This window comes from Mus musculus, chromosome 2 (genome assembly GCF_000001635.26).
Source record: "Mus musculus strain C57BL/6J chromosome 2, GRCm38.p6 C57BL/6J".
In the NCBI taxonomy this organism is placed as follows: Eukaryota; Metazoa; Chordata; class Mammalia; order Rodentia; family Muridae; genus Mus; species Mus musculus.
Genome location: NC_000068.7, coordinates 4,273,855 through 4,290,591, shown reverse-complemented (window position 1 = coordinate 4,290,591; position 16,737 = coordinate 4,273,855). Strand labels below are relative to the sequence as shown.

At 43.7% G+C, this 16,737-nt stretch overlaps 1 protein-coding gene across 4 annotated transcripts in view; it reads right to left on the bottom strand.

The window, feature by feature from the left end:
• Frmd4a (FERM domain containing 4A) overlaps positions 1 to 16,737 on the bottom strand; it is a 596,394-nt gene that overhangs the window by 323,452 nt on the left and 256,205 nt on the right. Inside the window, exon 1 of one of the 4 annotated variants that reach the window (XM_006497437.4) lies at positions 4,915 to 14,039. The exons of the other annotated variants lie outside the window; for them this stretch is intronic. Coding sequence (XP_006497500.1) covers positions 4,915 to 4,980 — 66 coding nt within the window. The 5' untranslated portion in view covers positions 4,981 to 14,039. Of the gene's footprint in view, positions 1 to 4,914; positions 14,040 to 16,737 lie in introns of those variants that run through there. 4 annotated transcript variants of the gene reach the window in all.

Genomic DNA, 16,737 nt, shown 5'->3' with positions numbered 1-16,737 from the left:
ACTATAAGGAGGGCAGCCTCATTCTATGAGAAAAGGGAAGCCATTACAATGTATACTTTTAGCAAGGAAGCGACACTCATTCTGAGGAGCTGATTGACAAAGAGTGAATGAAGGAATGAAGGTCAACTGGGTAGTCACAGGCTATTGCAGTAGTCCAAATGGGGAAAGGTAAAGTCTAGAACCTGGATATTACTCTTCTATAAATTCTATCTGGGAGACTAGAGAAAGAATGTTATCTGTTATGACAGATGCATAGAAGGAGGGGGAATTCTGACAAGATGCTGAGTGGCTTCTGGACATGCTTAGTTTCTGGTGCTTGGATGTTTTGAGATGAGATTTAAGAGAGGAGTCAAACCGGAAAATGTAGCTCTGATTTTCAACATCACTCGAGCAAACACTAGACATGGTCTTTTAATGAAAAGCATAGGATAGCCATTCAACAATGGGTAGACTTACTTCTTGTGAACACTGGAGATCAAGTTCTTCAGCACTTTGATTGAACACTGAGCCTGGAGAGAGGGGCCAACAAGAATTCCAAGCAAAGGAGGACTGGACGCAGGAGAGATATAAAGGGGGCCCAAAAGGATGATGAGCAAGAGAGGTATCAAGAAGACAGCTATTCAGGAGACCAAGAAGGGAACTCCTCTAACAGATGAAGGATGGAAAGGTCTAGAAAAGATACACCCCACCACAAAATGGAAGTGAACTGAGCCTAATAAAGCTTCCAAATTGACATAAGTCATATAACTCTATTGAAGTTCTTAAATGGCTGATGAGAATATGGGATATTAAGAAAATATTAGAAGGAGACAATTATTAATTCCAGGAAAAACATAAAGTTGTAAAGCCCATCAGGATATGTAGTTATAATTTATTCTATCTCTCAGATATAAACAATATTTTGTTAGCACAATAAAACTAGGTGTTACATTAAACTGCAACATCAGTCCATCAAGAATACAAGTGGGGAAAGGAGCAATGTGTGTGTGAGTTGGGGGTGGGGGTATAAGAGACCTGCAGACTGAGAAGATGGCCCAACAAGTAAAATATTTATCCTGACAGGATGAAGACCTGAGTTCGATCCCAGGAACCAACCCAACTTACATTTTGTTTTCAAAAGAACTGGAGAGGTGTATACAGGTTCATCCTTGAAATTCAATGGTTGTACTTGCTGGTTTTGTGTGCCAACTTGACACAAGCTGGAGTTATCATAGAGAAAGGAGCCTCCCTTGAGGAAATGCCTCCATGAGATCCAGCTGTAAGGCATTTTCTCAATTAGTGATCAAGGGTGGGAGAGCCCATTGTGGGTGGTGCCATCCTTGGGCTGGTAGTCCTGGGTTCTATAAGTAAGCAAGTAAGCAGGCCAGGGAAGCAAGCCATTAAGTAACATCCCTCCATGGCCTCTGCGTCAGCTCCTGCTTCCTGACCTGCTTGAGTTCCAGTCCTGACTTCCTTGGTGATGAACAGCAATATGGAAGTGTAATCTGAATAAACCCTTTCCTCCCCAGCTTGCTTCTAGGTCATGATGTTTGTGCAGGAATAGAAACCCTGACTAAGATTAAACCCTGACCTTCATGAGCTTTAGACCAGTGAGAGACTAACACCTGTCTGCTAGCTTCCAAATGTGTGTGCTCACATATGGATGTGCATTCACACATATGTATGTACCTCTGTACACAGGAACATACACATACACCAAAAGTTAAATCCTTATCTGTCAGGGTGGCAGCATACAATTTCAAAATTAGGTATTTAAGAAATTACTATGTAAATACATGTGGTGGTTTGAGTAGTAATTCCTGTCCCCCAAAAGGCTCATATATTTGAATGATTAGTTACCAGGAAGTGGAACTGTTTAAAAGGATTAGAAGGATTAGGGGTGTGGCCTTGCTGGAGTAGGTATAACCTTAATGAAGGAAGAAGTATTTCACTGGGGATGGGATCTGAAGTTTCAAAAGCCCATGCCAGGTCCAAGCTCTCTCTTTCTCTTTGTCTGCCTGCAGATTGGGATGTAAGTATTTCTCCAGCATCATGTACTGCTATGCTCTCTGTCACAGTAACAATGGACTAACCTCTGTAACTATGGGCAAAAACCGTAGCTAAATGTTTCTTTGTTCATTGTGTCTCTTCACAGCAATATAAAAGTGTCTAAGATAACATATTATTAAGAAAACCACCAGATATAACATTTGGAAGAACATGATTTCAGAGGGACTCAGAGGTTGGAAGGAAGGGATTGGAACCTGGAAGATTTCTTCATAAACCTTCTAGTATTCGACTTTTATGTTCATGAAATTGCCATGCACAAATGTTGATAAGAATCAAAATAAAGTTGCAAACAGAAGGAGCAATGTTAGAGGAAGCTTGAGCCAGATAAGAACTCAGCATAAGGGGGCTGGAGAGATGGCTCAGTGGTTAAGAGCACTGACTGCTCTTCCAGTGGTCCTGAGTTCAATTCTCAGCAACTACTGGTGGCCCACAACCATCTGTAATGTGATCTGATGCCCTCTTCTGGTGTGTCTGATGACAGCTACAGAGTACTTATATAAAAATAAATAAATAATATTTAAGAAAGAACTCAGCATAACAGGTTAATAATGAGAAAGTTCTGGATGGTCATAAGAATGTGCATATGGAATGCTGGCAACAGAAGCTAGACAGAAGAGTCGAGAGCTGGAGGCATCTGCCTCCTTTTGAAAGGATAGATTCAAGTGTAGATAATCAAGCTATTTAATGCAACAAAGAATGTTTCATGACATCTGCTTGGTTTCCTGTTGTCCTTTTTCTTCAGTTGGTCTATGGAGAGGTCTTGGAATGTCCGTGGAAGGCAGAGCCACTGAGCTATGCCTACTAGAGATGAGAGATAAGCAACAAGTCTTCTCATCTTCTGAAACAAGAGGAAGATGGACTGACAGCAGAAGCAGTTCACATATAACAAGAAATTCTATACTTGCTATTCTTTTAAAATATTTATCATTAATAAAAATTTTAGATGTATGCATTTGTTTGGCAGGGGGTATATATGAGTTCAGTTACCCTTGGAGGCCAGGAGAGGACATCAGGTCCTATGGAGCTGGAGGTAAAGGTGGTGTGATGCGGGTGCTGGGAACTGAAGGCAGCTGCACAGCTGCAGCTAGCGAAGCCCCACGTGGTAACAAGGGATTATGAAACAAGTGATGTGACCGACTCTCTCATCTTACAGAAGCCTTGGTGCGTGCTGACTGGCAGCCTGTTTTCAGGTTCAGAGAGACACTGTGCCAGGGGAAAGAGACAGAGCAGGGCAGTCAACATTCTCCTCAAGAGCATGGGCGAACAAACTGTCCAATTGGGATCGGAAAAATGGTTAGAATAATCAACTGAGAGATATTTATTTAAAAGGATGGGGCATTTGAGAGCATCCTCTTGAAGAGGGAGAGCATTGCCAGACATGGAAACAAGACTATGGGAGTTTAGAGGGAGTAGAAGGGAAATTAGAGAGGTCAAAGCAACAAATTAATGAACTTGGAGTATTTTAAGACATTTTTTTATTCTATTTTTCCCCTCTGAGACAATCAAACTCCCACTGATCCTTTGCTATGCCAGAGTCCACCCCCTGTCTCAGTCCTGCCCCACTGCTGCCAGACTTCAGGCCGTGGTAGCGAGTCAGATCAATGCTAGTTTCATACTATACATTCCGTGACCTGACAACCGAGGACTAGACATGCAGGAGGACCCTCTCCACGGTCCACCACATACTCTATCTTCAAGCTTACTTCTCAGTGCCATGACTATGATCAGAATGGACGCAAGTGACTCAGCTCCCCACACTCTCCTTCAAGAGACCGGCCCTCTGGGAATCCCGCCAGCATGGAATGGTATCCATTTGAAGACAAATTATAAATTAATAATAAGTAATGCTCCAGACTCTCCTGTCTGCCAAAATACACCATTCATTGTGAAGTCCCTGAAAGGGCCCCAGTGATGTATAGCCAAGAAAGGCCAGCCCTCTGGGGCCTTTCCTCATTTTAAACACAGACGGTGTGCCCTCACAGCAAGCGCTGCGGCCGTCTCCCCTGGCAGAACAACTGTTGTTCTTGGAAAGAGCACAGGCCAACACCTTCCAGCTGCATTGCCACCTGCAAGCCTCTGCTTCTGCAGTCCCTGTTCACCATCAGTGACCCACAGAGAGCAGACCTGTGCCCCATAGTGAGAGCCCAAAGTGTAAGGAGCCCCGGTGGCTGGGCTGGGGGAGTGACTTTGTTGACATGGCTTTTGCTAAAATTCAGAAAATCATTGTGGGAAGAGGTGCGTGTGTGTGTGTGTGTGTGTGTGTGTGTGTGTGTGTTCCCTGTCGGTTGCCCTTTTCTTTAAAGGAAAATAAATCAAACCAAACAGCTTCATCTTATCAAACAAATTCCTGGAGAACCCATATGAAACCAGTTTCTGTGGACAGTGTGATTTGTGGCACTACCTAGTAATCTGCATTTCTCTACATGGAATCACCAGTGTTTTGAGCACTGTGAATTCCTCACTGCCCACCCCATACCCCCAGCCCTCTGGAATGATTGCTTCACAAACAAATCTGATTCCTCCAGGGAACGCAAACAGAAGTGGTTTGATCTCTGCGGGGGTAGTGGGAAGTGTTGTTTTCTCTGTTCCGCCCATTCATTTAGACCTCTAGAGCTGACTTCATTCAAAATGCCACACCTCTGCCAGTGGTGTGGCATTGATCCATGTGGGCAGTTCTGTGTCACTGGACATTTAGGAACAATACCCACCCCACCCCACCCCACCCCACCCCAACTTCCCCTTCTGTATATTGGAGTAGAAACAGCACAATTGCAAGCTAGAAGCTTCTGTTCATATGGGGACACAATCCCTATTTGGGATTGCAGGGACAATCCTTGCATGTGGGAATGGAAAGCTTTTACTTACAAACACATCCATGAACAGGTGCTCCAGTGTCATCTCGAAGTCATCCAGTCTGGCAGCTAATGTCATGGTCAATGTCCCAATAGGACTCACGGAGCCCAAATCTGCAAACCCTTCAGCTCACAGAACACCTTTGGTGTCAGGTCGGTAACTAGGCAAAGTCGCTACTAATGCAAAGTGGAAAATCTTAAAATAAGACAGAGCATTGCAGAACGGGCTGCCAGGGCTCCCGAGAAGAAATTCTAACTTAAAAAACAAAAACAAATCAAAACAACTCTATTAATGGTTCTATGCTACTGGGCTGGGCAAGAAGGGCAGCAAGTGAAGAAGGTAGCTTCCTCTGCAGAACTGTACAAAGTAAGGTGCCCACAAAATGCCAGGCACCTCAGCAGAGGCTTGCGGAGACAGCTGAATGGAGCAGAAACGAGACTGGGGAAATGCCTGAAGCCGTCTGACTCTGATATTTATAGGGCCACATGTTTTTGACTCCAGCCATTTCTCAGTTCATTTCTGACCTTTCATAAATGGCTACACACAGTGGAGTGTATTGTCGAACGAGGGGCAGTGGGTCCCGCAGAACTTGGCTGTGACCAAAGCCAGGGCAATTCACACAGACACGCCATCAATGGTTCTTTGTGAAGGACGCATCAGACCTTGTTCTGTGCACCACGACAGAGAAACACACAGTCTTGTGGAAAACAAGGAAATGAAGTTGGAGGGAACTAAATTTTTCCCCCCGAATATTATTAGATCCCATACGATCTTCCCTGCTCCTTCTACACCCCCACCATGCAAGGGTAGATAAACATCTCAGAAATAGATTTAATCTCTGGGTCAAGTCCTGCAGCATCTGTCAGGTAGAATACTCATAAAAATTGGAAATTCTTTTCTGTTTCTAAAATGTACCCCTTTTATTCATGCAAGCATTTTTTAAAAAATTGTAGTAAAATACACATGACACAAAATTGCTACTTTGACTTCTTTTTGTAGTGGTGTGTGTGGTAAGAGTGTGTTTGTGTGTGTGCTTGTGTGTGTGTGTGTGTGTGTAAGTATGTATGTAAGGCTAGAGAGGGATGTTGGGTGTTTCTTCTTCAATCGCTCACTCCCCATGTTATTCCCTTGAGACAGAACTAAATCTGAAGGTGGCTATTTTGCTTTTGCCTGCTATGCTGGTGATTGGCAAACCTCAGGGACCTTCTTGTCTCTGGTTCCATCCCTACCCTCACCAGCCTTCTGGGGTTACAGGCAAGCATAGCCTGGAGAGCTGAATTCAGGTCAGGGCTTCATACGTTTTCAGCAAGTTTGCTTCCTCCCTGAGCCACCTCTCCAGCCTCATGTCAACTCCGTTAAGTTGTGAATGTTCTTCACATCACTAAATCCATTCTTATCATATGTGTGTGTGTGCCCAGCTATATGTTGTCCAGTTATATATCAGAGTATCACCATTGTCCAGCCCTGGAAATGGTGATTTTGTCAAATGGAACTGCCATACCATTAAACACCAATTCTTTATGTCTTTCCATTTCTCCTCTTTCAATGCCCCTCCCATGTAAAGTCCTACATTCTGCTTTTTATGCATCTTATTTGTCTACAGATGCCCTATGAGTGACATACCATCCTTGGCTTCTGGTGAGTGGCTTATTCACTTAGGATAACATCCTCAAGCGTGTGCTAGGATTACCCACGTGTGGTATGCATATGTGATGTATGATTTGCATGTGTGCATAGTTTTGCTAATGCGTGTGTGTACACATGTATGTGGAGGTGCAGTGTTGATGTTGGGGGCTCCCCTGATTGCTTTTCCCCTTATTTATTAAGGAAGGGTCTCTCACTGCTTGGTGTTTTTGGCTAGGCTGACTAGCTAGTTTGCTCTGAGAGTTCCCTGTCATGCTCCTGCAGTACCAGGCTTGCGTGCAGACTGCCGTGCCTACCACACTTTTATGTGGGTTCTGGGGATTTGAACTCTGGTCCTCACACTTGTGCATAAGCACGTTAGCCACCAAGCCATCTCCCCAGCCTAAAATTTCTCTTCATTTTAAGGCTGGAATAATATATCCAAAGAAATAACATCACTTTTGACAAATTTTCAGACCTTAGAAAACCTGCAAGGAACACTTGCCTGTCAAGACTCTAGTAGACATTTGTGCTGTGGCTGTACTAACAGTGTCAAGAGACCAGATGGCCTCCTAGTTACCATGTAAGTCCTAACTCACAAAGTCTAGTGTCTTGATTCCAAACAGGGGAAGCACTTACTAAGTCAGTACCCGTGTCAGAGAAGATAACCCGTGTAAGATCAAGGAACAGACAGAAGTCCGTACTCCAGAGGCTTCTGCTATATACTAAAAGAATTATTCCTTCTACTCCAGTTCTTTAAAAGGAGGACAGGAAAACTCCCAGGTTTAGTTTTCACACAAATGTTCATTTTCCCAAAGATGGAGGTAGACAGATTCAGTATGTATGAGTCTGTTTAAATACAGACTCACCATGAAATAAAGTCACTCCCCCACCAGAAAGAAAATCCTGATAAAAAGCTTAACATTGTTCTAAAAGGAGTTTGATGATTTGTCAAACTGGCTTAGCTTGACAGTCTGTCATCAGTTACAGAGAGGTCTGGCATGGTACACTCTCGAGTCCGATTTTGAGCCTCTAGTCAGAGAAGCCAGTGCCACAACAGGTGTCTCTTGTTAAGCAGTGGCGTCAGAGGAGGAGCGGGGGCGTGAGGGGGGTGATGCTGTGATGGACAGCTTCAATAGCTGAGACTATACAGAAAACATATTTCCCTGACAGAGGACTGGCTTCCCAGGCCTCCCTATCTGCTAATGTGCTGCCAGCATCTGACACTGATTCTGTAACCAGAGCCACATCAGCAACTAAGACTCACTACAGATGACTTTCTTGCCACAGAGCTGCCATCTTGTGTTTAAACTACAGTCTCATGTCTTGCCGCATGAGTTCTTGTCCACCACCTTTTGCTGACGATAGCGCTGCTTCTCACAAAGTTCCTAAGGATTTTGTTAAAACTATTTCTGCCTGGAAGACACCTGAGAAGCCAGGCATGTCTCACCGGTTAAGCCATGTGCTAGATGCCTGTTAGGAGAAGGCAGAGGTGTGTATATCAATGAGATATTGTTCTAGTCATCTAGGAATTTCAGGGGAGTGTTCAAATCAAGTTATCCTCTGCCCATTCTTCTACAGATTAAGTTTGGGAAAAGGTACTCTTTATTTGTCTGGTTTTATGTACACATGTACATTTGAGTATGTACATGTGTTGGGGTATGCATGTGTATCCCGGTTTGCTTTAAGGTAAGGTTTCTCACTGGAGTGGAAATCACCAACTAGGCCAGGCTGGGTTGTTAGTGAGCCACAGGGATTCTTGTCTCTTCAGCTCTGAGGTTACAAGTGCTTGCCACCATGCCCGGCTTTCTGATATGGGTTCTAGCCATGAAACGCATGCCTTTGAGTTTACACAGTGAGCCCTTTGCTAACTGGCCCTCTGAAGTGTTTTTTATTCACTAAAAATCCTAGTTTAGGGCTGGTGAGGTGGCTCAGTGGGTAAGAGCACCCGACTGCTCTTCCAAAGGTCCGGAGTTCAAATCCCAGCAACCACATGGTGGCTCACAACCATCCGTAACGAGATCTGACGCCCTCTTCTGGTGTGTCTGAAGACAGCTACAGTGTACTTACATATAATAAATAAATAAATCTTTATAAAAAAAAAATCCTAGTTTATTTTATCAGCCTTCTTTCTTGGATGAATCAGTGGTTACTGGATGGAGAATAGTTGGTTAATATGAGCGATAGTTTTAAACTTTTTTCATTTAATGAGTCAGCCTTCCAGGCTCAACAGCAGCTTTTCATGGTTATTTTCTACAATTGTTTGAGCTTGAAAGAAAGATGTCATGGGTAAACAACTCTGTACAGTCTAGGTACACAAGTGGCTAGTACTCTAGAGCAAGGCCCGAAGAAACATGTCTTAAAGTTGTGTGTATGTGTGTATATGTGAGTGTGTGTGTGTGTTGCATCCAGGTCGTGGCACATGTATGAAAGTCAGAGTGCAACTTGCCAAACGAGGCTCTCTCCTTCTACCATGTGGGTTTATGGGATTGAATTTAGGTCATCAAGCTTGGTGGCAGATGACTTTAACCGATGAGCCGTACCCCTGGTTCTAGTGAGGCTGCCTCTAAAATAGTTTCTAAAAGGGAGCAATTGATCAGAAGGGGGTTAGCCTGACATGCAAACAGGAACTATGCAATGGATTATGGGTATCATTCATGAAAGACTGTCATGAAGAACTCGGAAATGACATGCAGTCACTGGATAGGGTGGGAGGACCACCCTAGTTCTGTACCTTTGTCACCTCCTCAGTCCTGGGATTACAAGCAGGTACCTTCGTGCCTCACTTTTTAGGCAGGTGCTGAGGGCTGAACAGAGGTCCTCCTGCTTATGTGAATGGCAAAACTCGTCAGAGGCAGAGTCACTTCTCCAACTCCGATCTACGGAGGGCACAATTAGCTGCCTTTGCTTTATAGACACAAAATTGTTCTCTCGTTTGTTCCTTCTTTCTAGGACTGAAAGGAAATCATTCTTCTAGAACGCTCTGGTTATTTTGTTGTTGTTTTCTGTTTGTTTGTTTGTTTATGCTTTGTTTTATTCTGTCTTGCTTTTCACTCCTGGAAATAACCATCCACTTTACATGCTCTATCAAGTTGAGGTTCTCCATTCAACCAGACAGCACTTCACCTCCCAGAAAGCCAATATTAAGGACAGCGGTGCAGGCCCCGGGCACCAGGCAGTGGAACATACGAACATAGTTTCCTGGGAACATCTTCCTGTCCACTCTAGGTCACTTACTTGAAGACCAAGTATAAAATGGTAGGTCAGCTCCCCGCAGGACTGTTCAGAACTGCTGCACAAAAAACCTAGTTAACCACCGCATGCTTTCACTAATGAACATTAGTAGTAATTGGATCCAATTATTGAACAAGGCTATGATGTTTTTTATAAGCAAAATCACTGGCTTTTGTCTTGATCACTCTATTTTGACACACACATTTGGAATATACTGAACTAATAACCCTCAGCAAAAGAGTCTTTAACCCATTTTGAACAGACTTTTATATGGTTGTGGGAGTTCTTTTAATTAATTAATTAATTAATTTTGCATAAGGATACCCAATTTCTTCAGCACTATTTATTGAAGAAACCATCCTTTTCCCCCAAATCTGGAGGGCATTAGGCTGACTGACACAAGACAGATCCATAAGGACAAGCCCAGCATGGACTCACTTACAGGAGGAATCTCAAACAGTCAGAGGAGAGGACAGAGAGTAGACTGGTGGGTTTGAGGGACTGGGGAGGGGGTGTGGGAAGGTGATGGTCAGAGGGGACAAAGCATTGGCTATGCAGGGTACAGAAGTTCTGCAAGTCCAAAGTCAGCCCTCAATTAAGCACAATTAACAATGCTGCATTGTATGCCTGAAACTGGCCTCCTTGGGGGTCAACCTTAAGTCTCTTTCCTCTCTTTGACAAGTTCGCATGCACACACACACACACACACACACACACACCCCAGAGAGAGACAGAGAGAAACAGAGAGGGAGAGAGAGAGAGAGAGAGAGAGATCCCCAGGAGAGCAAGCTGGGCATGGGTGTAGTGACACATACCAGTACTTTGGAAGTAGATATAAAGACCAAGAGCTAAGGACCAGCTTTAATTACATAGCAAGTTGGAAACCTAGGTTAAAAGCAAGATCCTATCTTAAAAAACAGAAGACCAACAGAGTCAGGCTCTCAGAGTCTGAACCACCAACCAAAGAACATACACTGGCTGAACCTAGGCCTCCCTGTATATATGTAGCAGATGTGTAGCTTGGTCTTCATGTGAGTCCTGAACAACTAGAGCAGGGTCTATTCCAAAAGCTGTTGCCTGTCTGTGGGATATGTTCTTCTAGCTGGGCTCAGTCAGAGAGGAAGTGTCCAGCTTGGAAGAGACTTGAGGTGCCAGAGTGGGAGGATATCCAGGGGAACCCTCACCAGCTCAGAGGAGGGGGGGCGGCTGGGGTAGGATTGTGGGAGGGGGTGACTGGGAGGGGGCAGCGAGTGGAATGTAAAGTGAATAAGTGAAAAATAAAATTAAATAATTTTAAAAGATTAACAGAATTAAATAATTAAATTTGCTAGCTTATATGATAACACTCCTCCCCCCACAAAGCTCAATACATATATATCTATAATTATTCTTCTATACGAATAGTAGTAGGATGGGAAAACCCTCCAGGACACATGTAAGGTGACTAATATAATGGCCTATTGATTGCTTGCCTGTCCGACTTCTGTTTCACCTTATATTCAGATAGCCAGCGAATCCTAGAGATGTAATGTATCAGTAAGACAGCTCTCTTCTCATAGCTGTACAGACAGCTGTCTGTCGGAGTGGGGTTATAAAGGCTAGCCTGTCTGCTGTGGCCGGCTCTGGGAGGACAAACATGCTAATTTAAAGGGTTGCGTCTCTATGAGCCTGCAGGCTGGCACTGGCTGGGCATGGGGCTGTAGGGATCTCTTGGTGCCTGTCCACATGCTCCTACTGTGGTGATCAGCTGATTTTCACAGGCAGCCTTGTCCTCCCATTTACACTGCATTTTGTATCTTGGTGGCTTTATGCCAAGCACAAAGGGTCTATTCGTCACATGCTTCCTGCCCCTACCCATCTCCTGCACCCACAAGTCTCCCTCACAAGTATCAGTGTCATGATTCTGAGAGCCAACTAAGTGACATTAGTGTCAGGCACTGGCTGTGGCGCCCTGGGTGCTGATGGAAAGGGTGTACAAGAACCTGTCTGGTCTTCTTTCGGGCTTGTTGCCCATCACATGCCCTGTCCCTAGAAGGGCTTCTGAGGTTGCCACCAGAAGGGCTTATTTGTAAGGCATGAAGGACATTCATTTCAGATTTCTGTGGACTTTCTAAAGGCACCTTGCTTCCTAGAATTCAAATGTATGTCATGGCAACACAGATCTTCTACAGGCACAGGGGGGTCAAAGGGTGGTGTCTGGGTAAAGATATTTTGGGCAAAGCATAAATCACTAAGGTATGGGATGGTTACTCTGGGTACATGTTCTCTGCTTTGGGTAGTTTTGAGTGATCTGGGTTGCTCTCTAGATCTTTGCCTAAATGAACCTATAATGCTAACCCCAGTCCAGGCTCTGATCCTAGCCCTAACCTTCTGGTGGAAAGAAAGCACCCCAGTGTAACCGCCATCCCATTCAAGTAACCTTGACTTTGATGTGTGCCTTTCTACCATGTGCCTGCTTCCTGTGATGACTTACATAGCAATGACTCTTAATGCTTTTGCAGACAATAGTGCATTTAACAAGGGTGTGTGTGTGTGTGTGTGTGTGTGTGTGTGTGTGTGCTATATGTGTATGTTCAGATGCTCTTGTCTGTGGAAGTGCAAGTCAAGGGTTGACTTCAGTGTCTTCCTCAACCATTCCCCACTTTACTTAATGAGGCAGGGCCTCTCACTGAACCTTGAGTGCACCAGCTCAAGTATTCTATTTAGCCAGCTTGCCTCAGGAATACTGTCTCTGCATGCTGAGTGCCAGCATTATAGGTAGCCTGTACGTCTGCCTGGCTTTTATTTGTGTTCTGGAGATCTGACCTCTGGTTCTTATGTTTGAGCATCAAGCCCTGTATCCCCAAGCCATTTCTACAGCCCACAGTCATTCTGTAGCCGGATGCACACTCCCTGGTCATAAAGACTGAGTATGAGAAACAAGGGCGCTGGCCAACTCAGAGATTTAGAAGCAGTGAGAACTCATCTGTGGATTCTGGTCACCCCTGACCAGTAAGACCTAAACCCACACATGGCCAGCCTGCTCAGATGTCTGATGTGCCCGCTCAGTGTCTCTGTAGCATGGTCAGTGGGACCAGCATGCACACAGTATGGCAAAGACATTTGATGCACACCTGGCAAAGATATGTGCACAGTGTATGCCCAGACCGTCTTTAGTGGGAGAATCTAGGGACCAAATGGAAAAAAAAGTAACCAAATGATAGCAGGGAGCTCTTACCATTAAAGGCCAAGCTACCCTGGGAACACAATAGAGAAGGCTGGGTACACAGTTCTATCAGAGATGCACATGCTAACTATACAGCCTCCTGCATTTGAGGTTTGTCCAGAAATAACAGGGAAAGTTGCAAAGGCTAAAAAGAATCTGTGAGATCTCCACTAACCCTTCTCTACTGAAAATGTGCATATGCACACACACACACACACACACACACACACAGAGAGAGAGAGAGAGAGAGAGAGAGAGAGAGAGACTAGCATGCATGTGCATATACAATCCATATTTCTTCCCATCCTGAATCCTCCCTTACTTTTCATCACTATTCTAGCCCAAGGATGCTGTCCTCCCTACAAGAGATAAGGTGAGACTGGTTGTGAGCAGACATCTGAGGGACAGTGTCGATTAGATTTCCCAGGCAGCAAGAGGGTAGGGTGGTGGACAGTGGGTGTGGATCATGGTCTCTGCAGTTTTTCACTACTTACTGACTATCCCAGGAAGACAGCTGTCATGAAGATCAAGGAGTGGCCATGCTGTGTTCTATTGAAATGTCATGAGAAATGAAGTATGTTGTAAGAACAGCAGTATACCAACAGCAATGTCCCAGGATGTGCTAAGTCTCTGTCAAGCAGGCTGGGGAGAGTTAACTTCTGTAGCTCTGGTCTTCATGGTGATTAACTCATCTGTTGCCTTCCCACGACCTCTAGTACACTTGCACCACACACATATATTTACACATTATAATAAATATTATTTGGTGATAGATTAATGCTATTTTTTTTCTTATTTACATGACAGAATTGTGTCAATAGTTTTAAAACATGTCATAAGCATGCTGTGATATCCATGATTATTTTTATTTTTTTTTTTATTTATTTATTTTTTTTTTTTTGACCCTCCCAGCCAAGGTGTCTATCCATGCGGAAGGTAGGGGTTGATCACTCGACACATTGTGGCAAAAGAAAAATTATAGAAACACAGTGTTACTGTTATATAATTAGCTTACTTTTGAGAGCAACTTTCTTTTTTTTTTTTTTTTTCTCTTTCCATTATTTATTAGGTATTTAGCTCATTTACATTTCCAATGCTATACCAAAAGTCCCCCATACCCACCAACCCCCAATCCCCTACCCATCCACTCCCCCTTTTTGGCCCTGGGGTTCCCCTGTTCTGGGGCATATAAAGTTTGTGTGTCCAATGGGCCTCTCTTTCCAGTGATGGCCGACTAGGCCATCTTTTGATACATATGCAGCTAGAGTCAAGAGCTCCGGGGTACTGGTTAGTTCATAATGTTGATCCACCTATAGGGTTGCAGATCCCTTTAGCTCCTTGGGTACTTTCTCTAGCTCCTCCATTGGGAGCCCTGTGATCCATCCATTAGCTGACTGTGGGCATCCACTTCTGTGTTTGCTAGGCCCCGGCATAGTCTCACAAGAGACAGCTACATCTGGGTCCTTTCAATAAAATCTTGCTAGTGTATGCAATGGTGTCAGCGTTTGGATGCTGATTATGGGGTGGATCCCTGGATAAGGCAGACTCTACATGGTCCATCCTTTCATCTCAGCTCCAAACTTTGTCTCTGTAACTCCTTCCAAGGGTGTTTTGTTCCCACTTCTAAGGAGGGGCATAGTGTCCACACTTCAGTCTTCATTTTTCTTGAGTTTCATGTGTTTAGGAAATTGTATCTTATATCTTGGGTATCCTAGGTTTTGGGCTAATATCCACTTATCAGTGAGTACATATTGTGTGAGTTCCTTTGTGAATGTGTTACCTCACTCAGGATGATGCCCTCCAGGTCCATCCATTTGGCTAGGAATTTCATAAATTCATTCTTTTTAATAGCTGAGTAGTACTCCATTGTGTAGATGTACCACATTTTCTGTATCCATTCCTCTGTTGAGGGGCATCTGGGTTCTTTCCAGCTTCTGGCTATTATAAATAAGGCTGCTATGAACATAGTGGAGCATGTGTCCTTCTTACCAGTTGGGGCATCTTCTGGATATATGCCCAGGAGAGGTATTGCTGGATCCTCCGGTAGTACTATGTCCAATTTTCTGAGGAACCGCCAGACGGATTTCCAGAGTGGTTGTACAAGCCTGCACTCCCACCAACAATGGAGGAGTGTTCCTCTTTCTCCACATCCTCGCCAGCATCTGCTGTCACCTGAATTTTTGATCTTAGACATTCTGACTGGTGTGAGGTGGAATCTCAGGGTTGTTTTGATTTGCATTTCCCTGATGATTAAGGATGTTGAACATTTTTTCGGGTGCTTCTCTGCCATTCGGTATTCCTCAGGTGAGAATTCTTTGTTCAGTTCTGAGCCCCATTTTTTAATGGGGTTGTTTGATTTTCTGAAGTCCACCTTCTTGAGTTCTTTATATATGTTGGATATTAGTCCCCTATCTGATTTAGGATAGGTAAAGATCCTTTCCCAATCTGTCGGTGGTCTCTTTGTCTTATTGACGGTGTCTTTTGCCTTGCAGAAACTTTGGAGTTTCATTAGGTCCCATTTGTCAATTCTCGATCTTACAGCACAAGCCATTGCTGTTCTGTTCAGGAATTGTTCCCCTGTGCCCATATCTTCAAGTCTTTTCCCCACTTTCTCCTCTATAAGTTTCAGTGTCTCTGGTTTTATGTGAAGTTCTTTGATCCATTTAGATTTGACCTTAGTACAAGGAGATAAGTATGGATCGATTCGCATTCTTCTACATGATAACAACCAGTTGTGCCAGCACCATTTGTTGAAAATGCTGTCTTTCTTCCACTGGATGGTTTTAGCTCCCTTGTCGAAGATCAAGTGACCATAGGTGTGTGGGTTCATTTCTGGGTCTTCAATTCTATTCCATTGGTCTACTTGTCTGTCTCTATACCAGTACCATGCAGTTTTTACCACAATTGCTCTGTAGTAAAGCTTTAGGTCAGGCATGGTGATTCCACCAGAGGTTCTTTTATCCTTGAGAAGAGTTTTTGCTATCCTAGGTTTTTTGTTATTCCAGATGAATTTGCAAATTGCTCCTTCTAATTCGTTGAAGAATTGAGTTGGAATTTTGATGGGGATTGCATTGAATCTGTAGATTGCTTTTGGCAAGATAGCCATTTTTACAATATTGATCCTGCCAATCCATGAGCATGGGAGATCTTTCCATCTTCTGAGATCTTCTTTAATTTCTTTCTTCAGAGACTTGAAGTTTTTATCATACAGATCTTTCACTTCCTTAGTTAGAGTCACGCCGAGATATTTTATATTATTTGTGACTATTGAGAAGGGTGTTGTTTCCCTAATTTCTTTCTCAGCCTGTTTATTCTTTGTGTAGAGAAAGGCCATTGACTTGTTTGAGTTAATTTTATATCCAGCTACTTCACCGAAGCTGTTTATCAGGTTTAGGAGTTCTCTGGTGGAGTTTTTAGGGTCACTTATATATACTATCATATCATCTGCAAAAAGTGATATTTTGACTTCCTCCTTTCCAATTTGTATCCCCTTGATCTCCTTTTGTTGTCGAATTGCTCTGGCTAATACTTCAAGTACTATGTTGAAAAGGTAGGGAGAAAGTGGGCAGCCTTGTCTAGTCCCTGATTTTAGTGGGATTGCTTCCAGCTTCTCTCCATTTACTTTGATGTTGGCTACTGGTTTGCTGTAGATTGCTTTTATCATGTTTAGGTATGGGCCTTGAATTCCTGATCTTTCCAGAACTTTTATCATGAATGGGTGTTGGATCTTGTCAAATGCTTTTTCTGCATCCAACGAGATGATCATGTGGTTT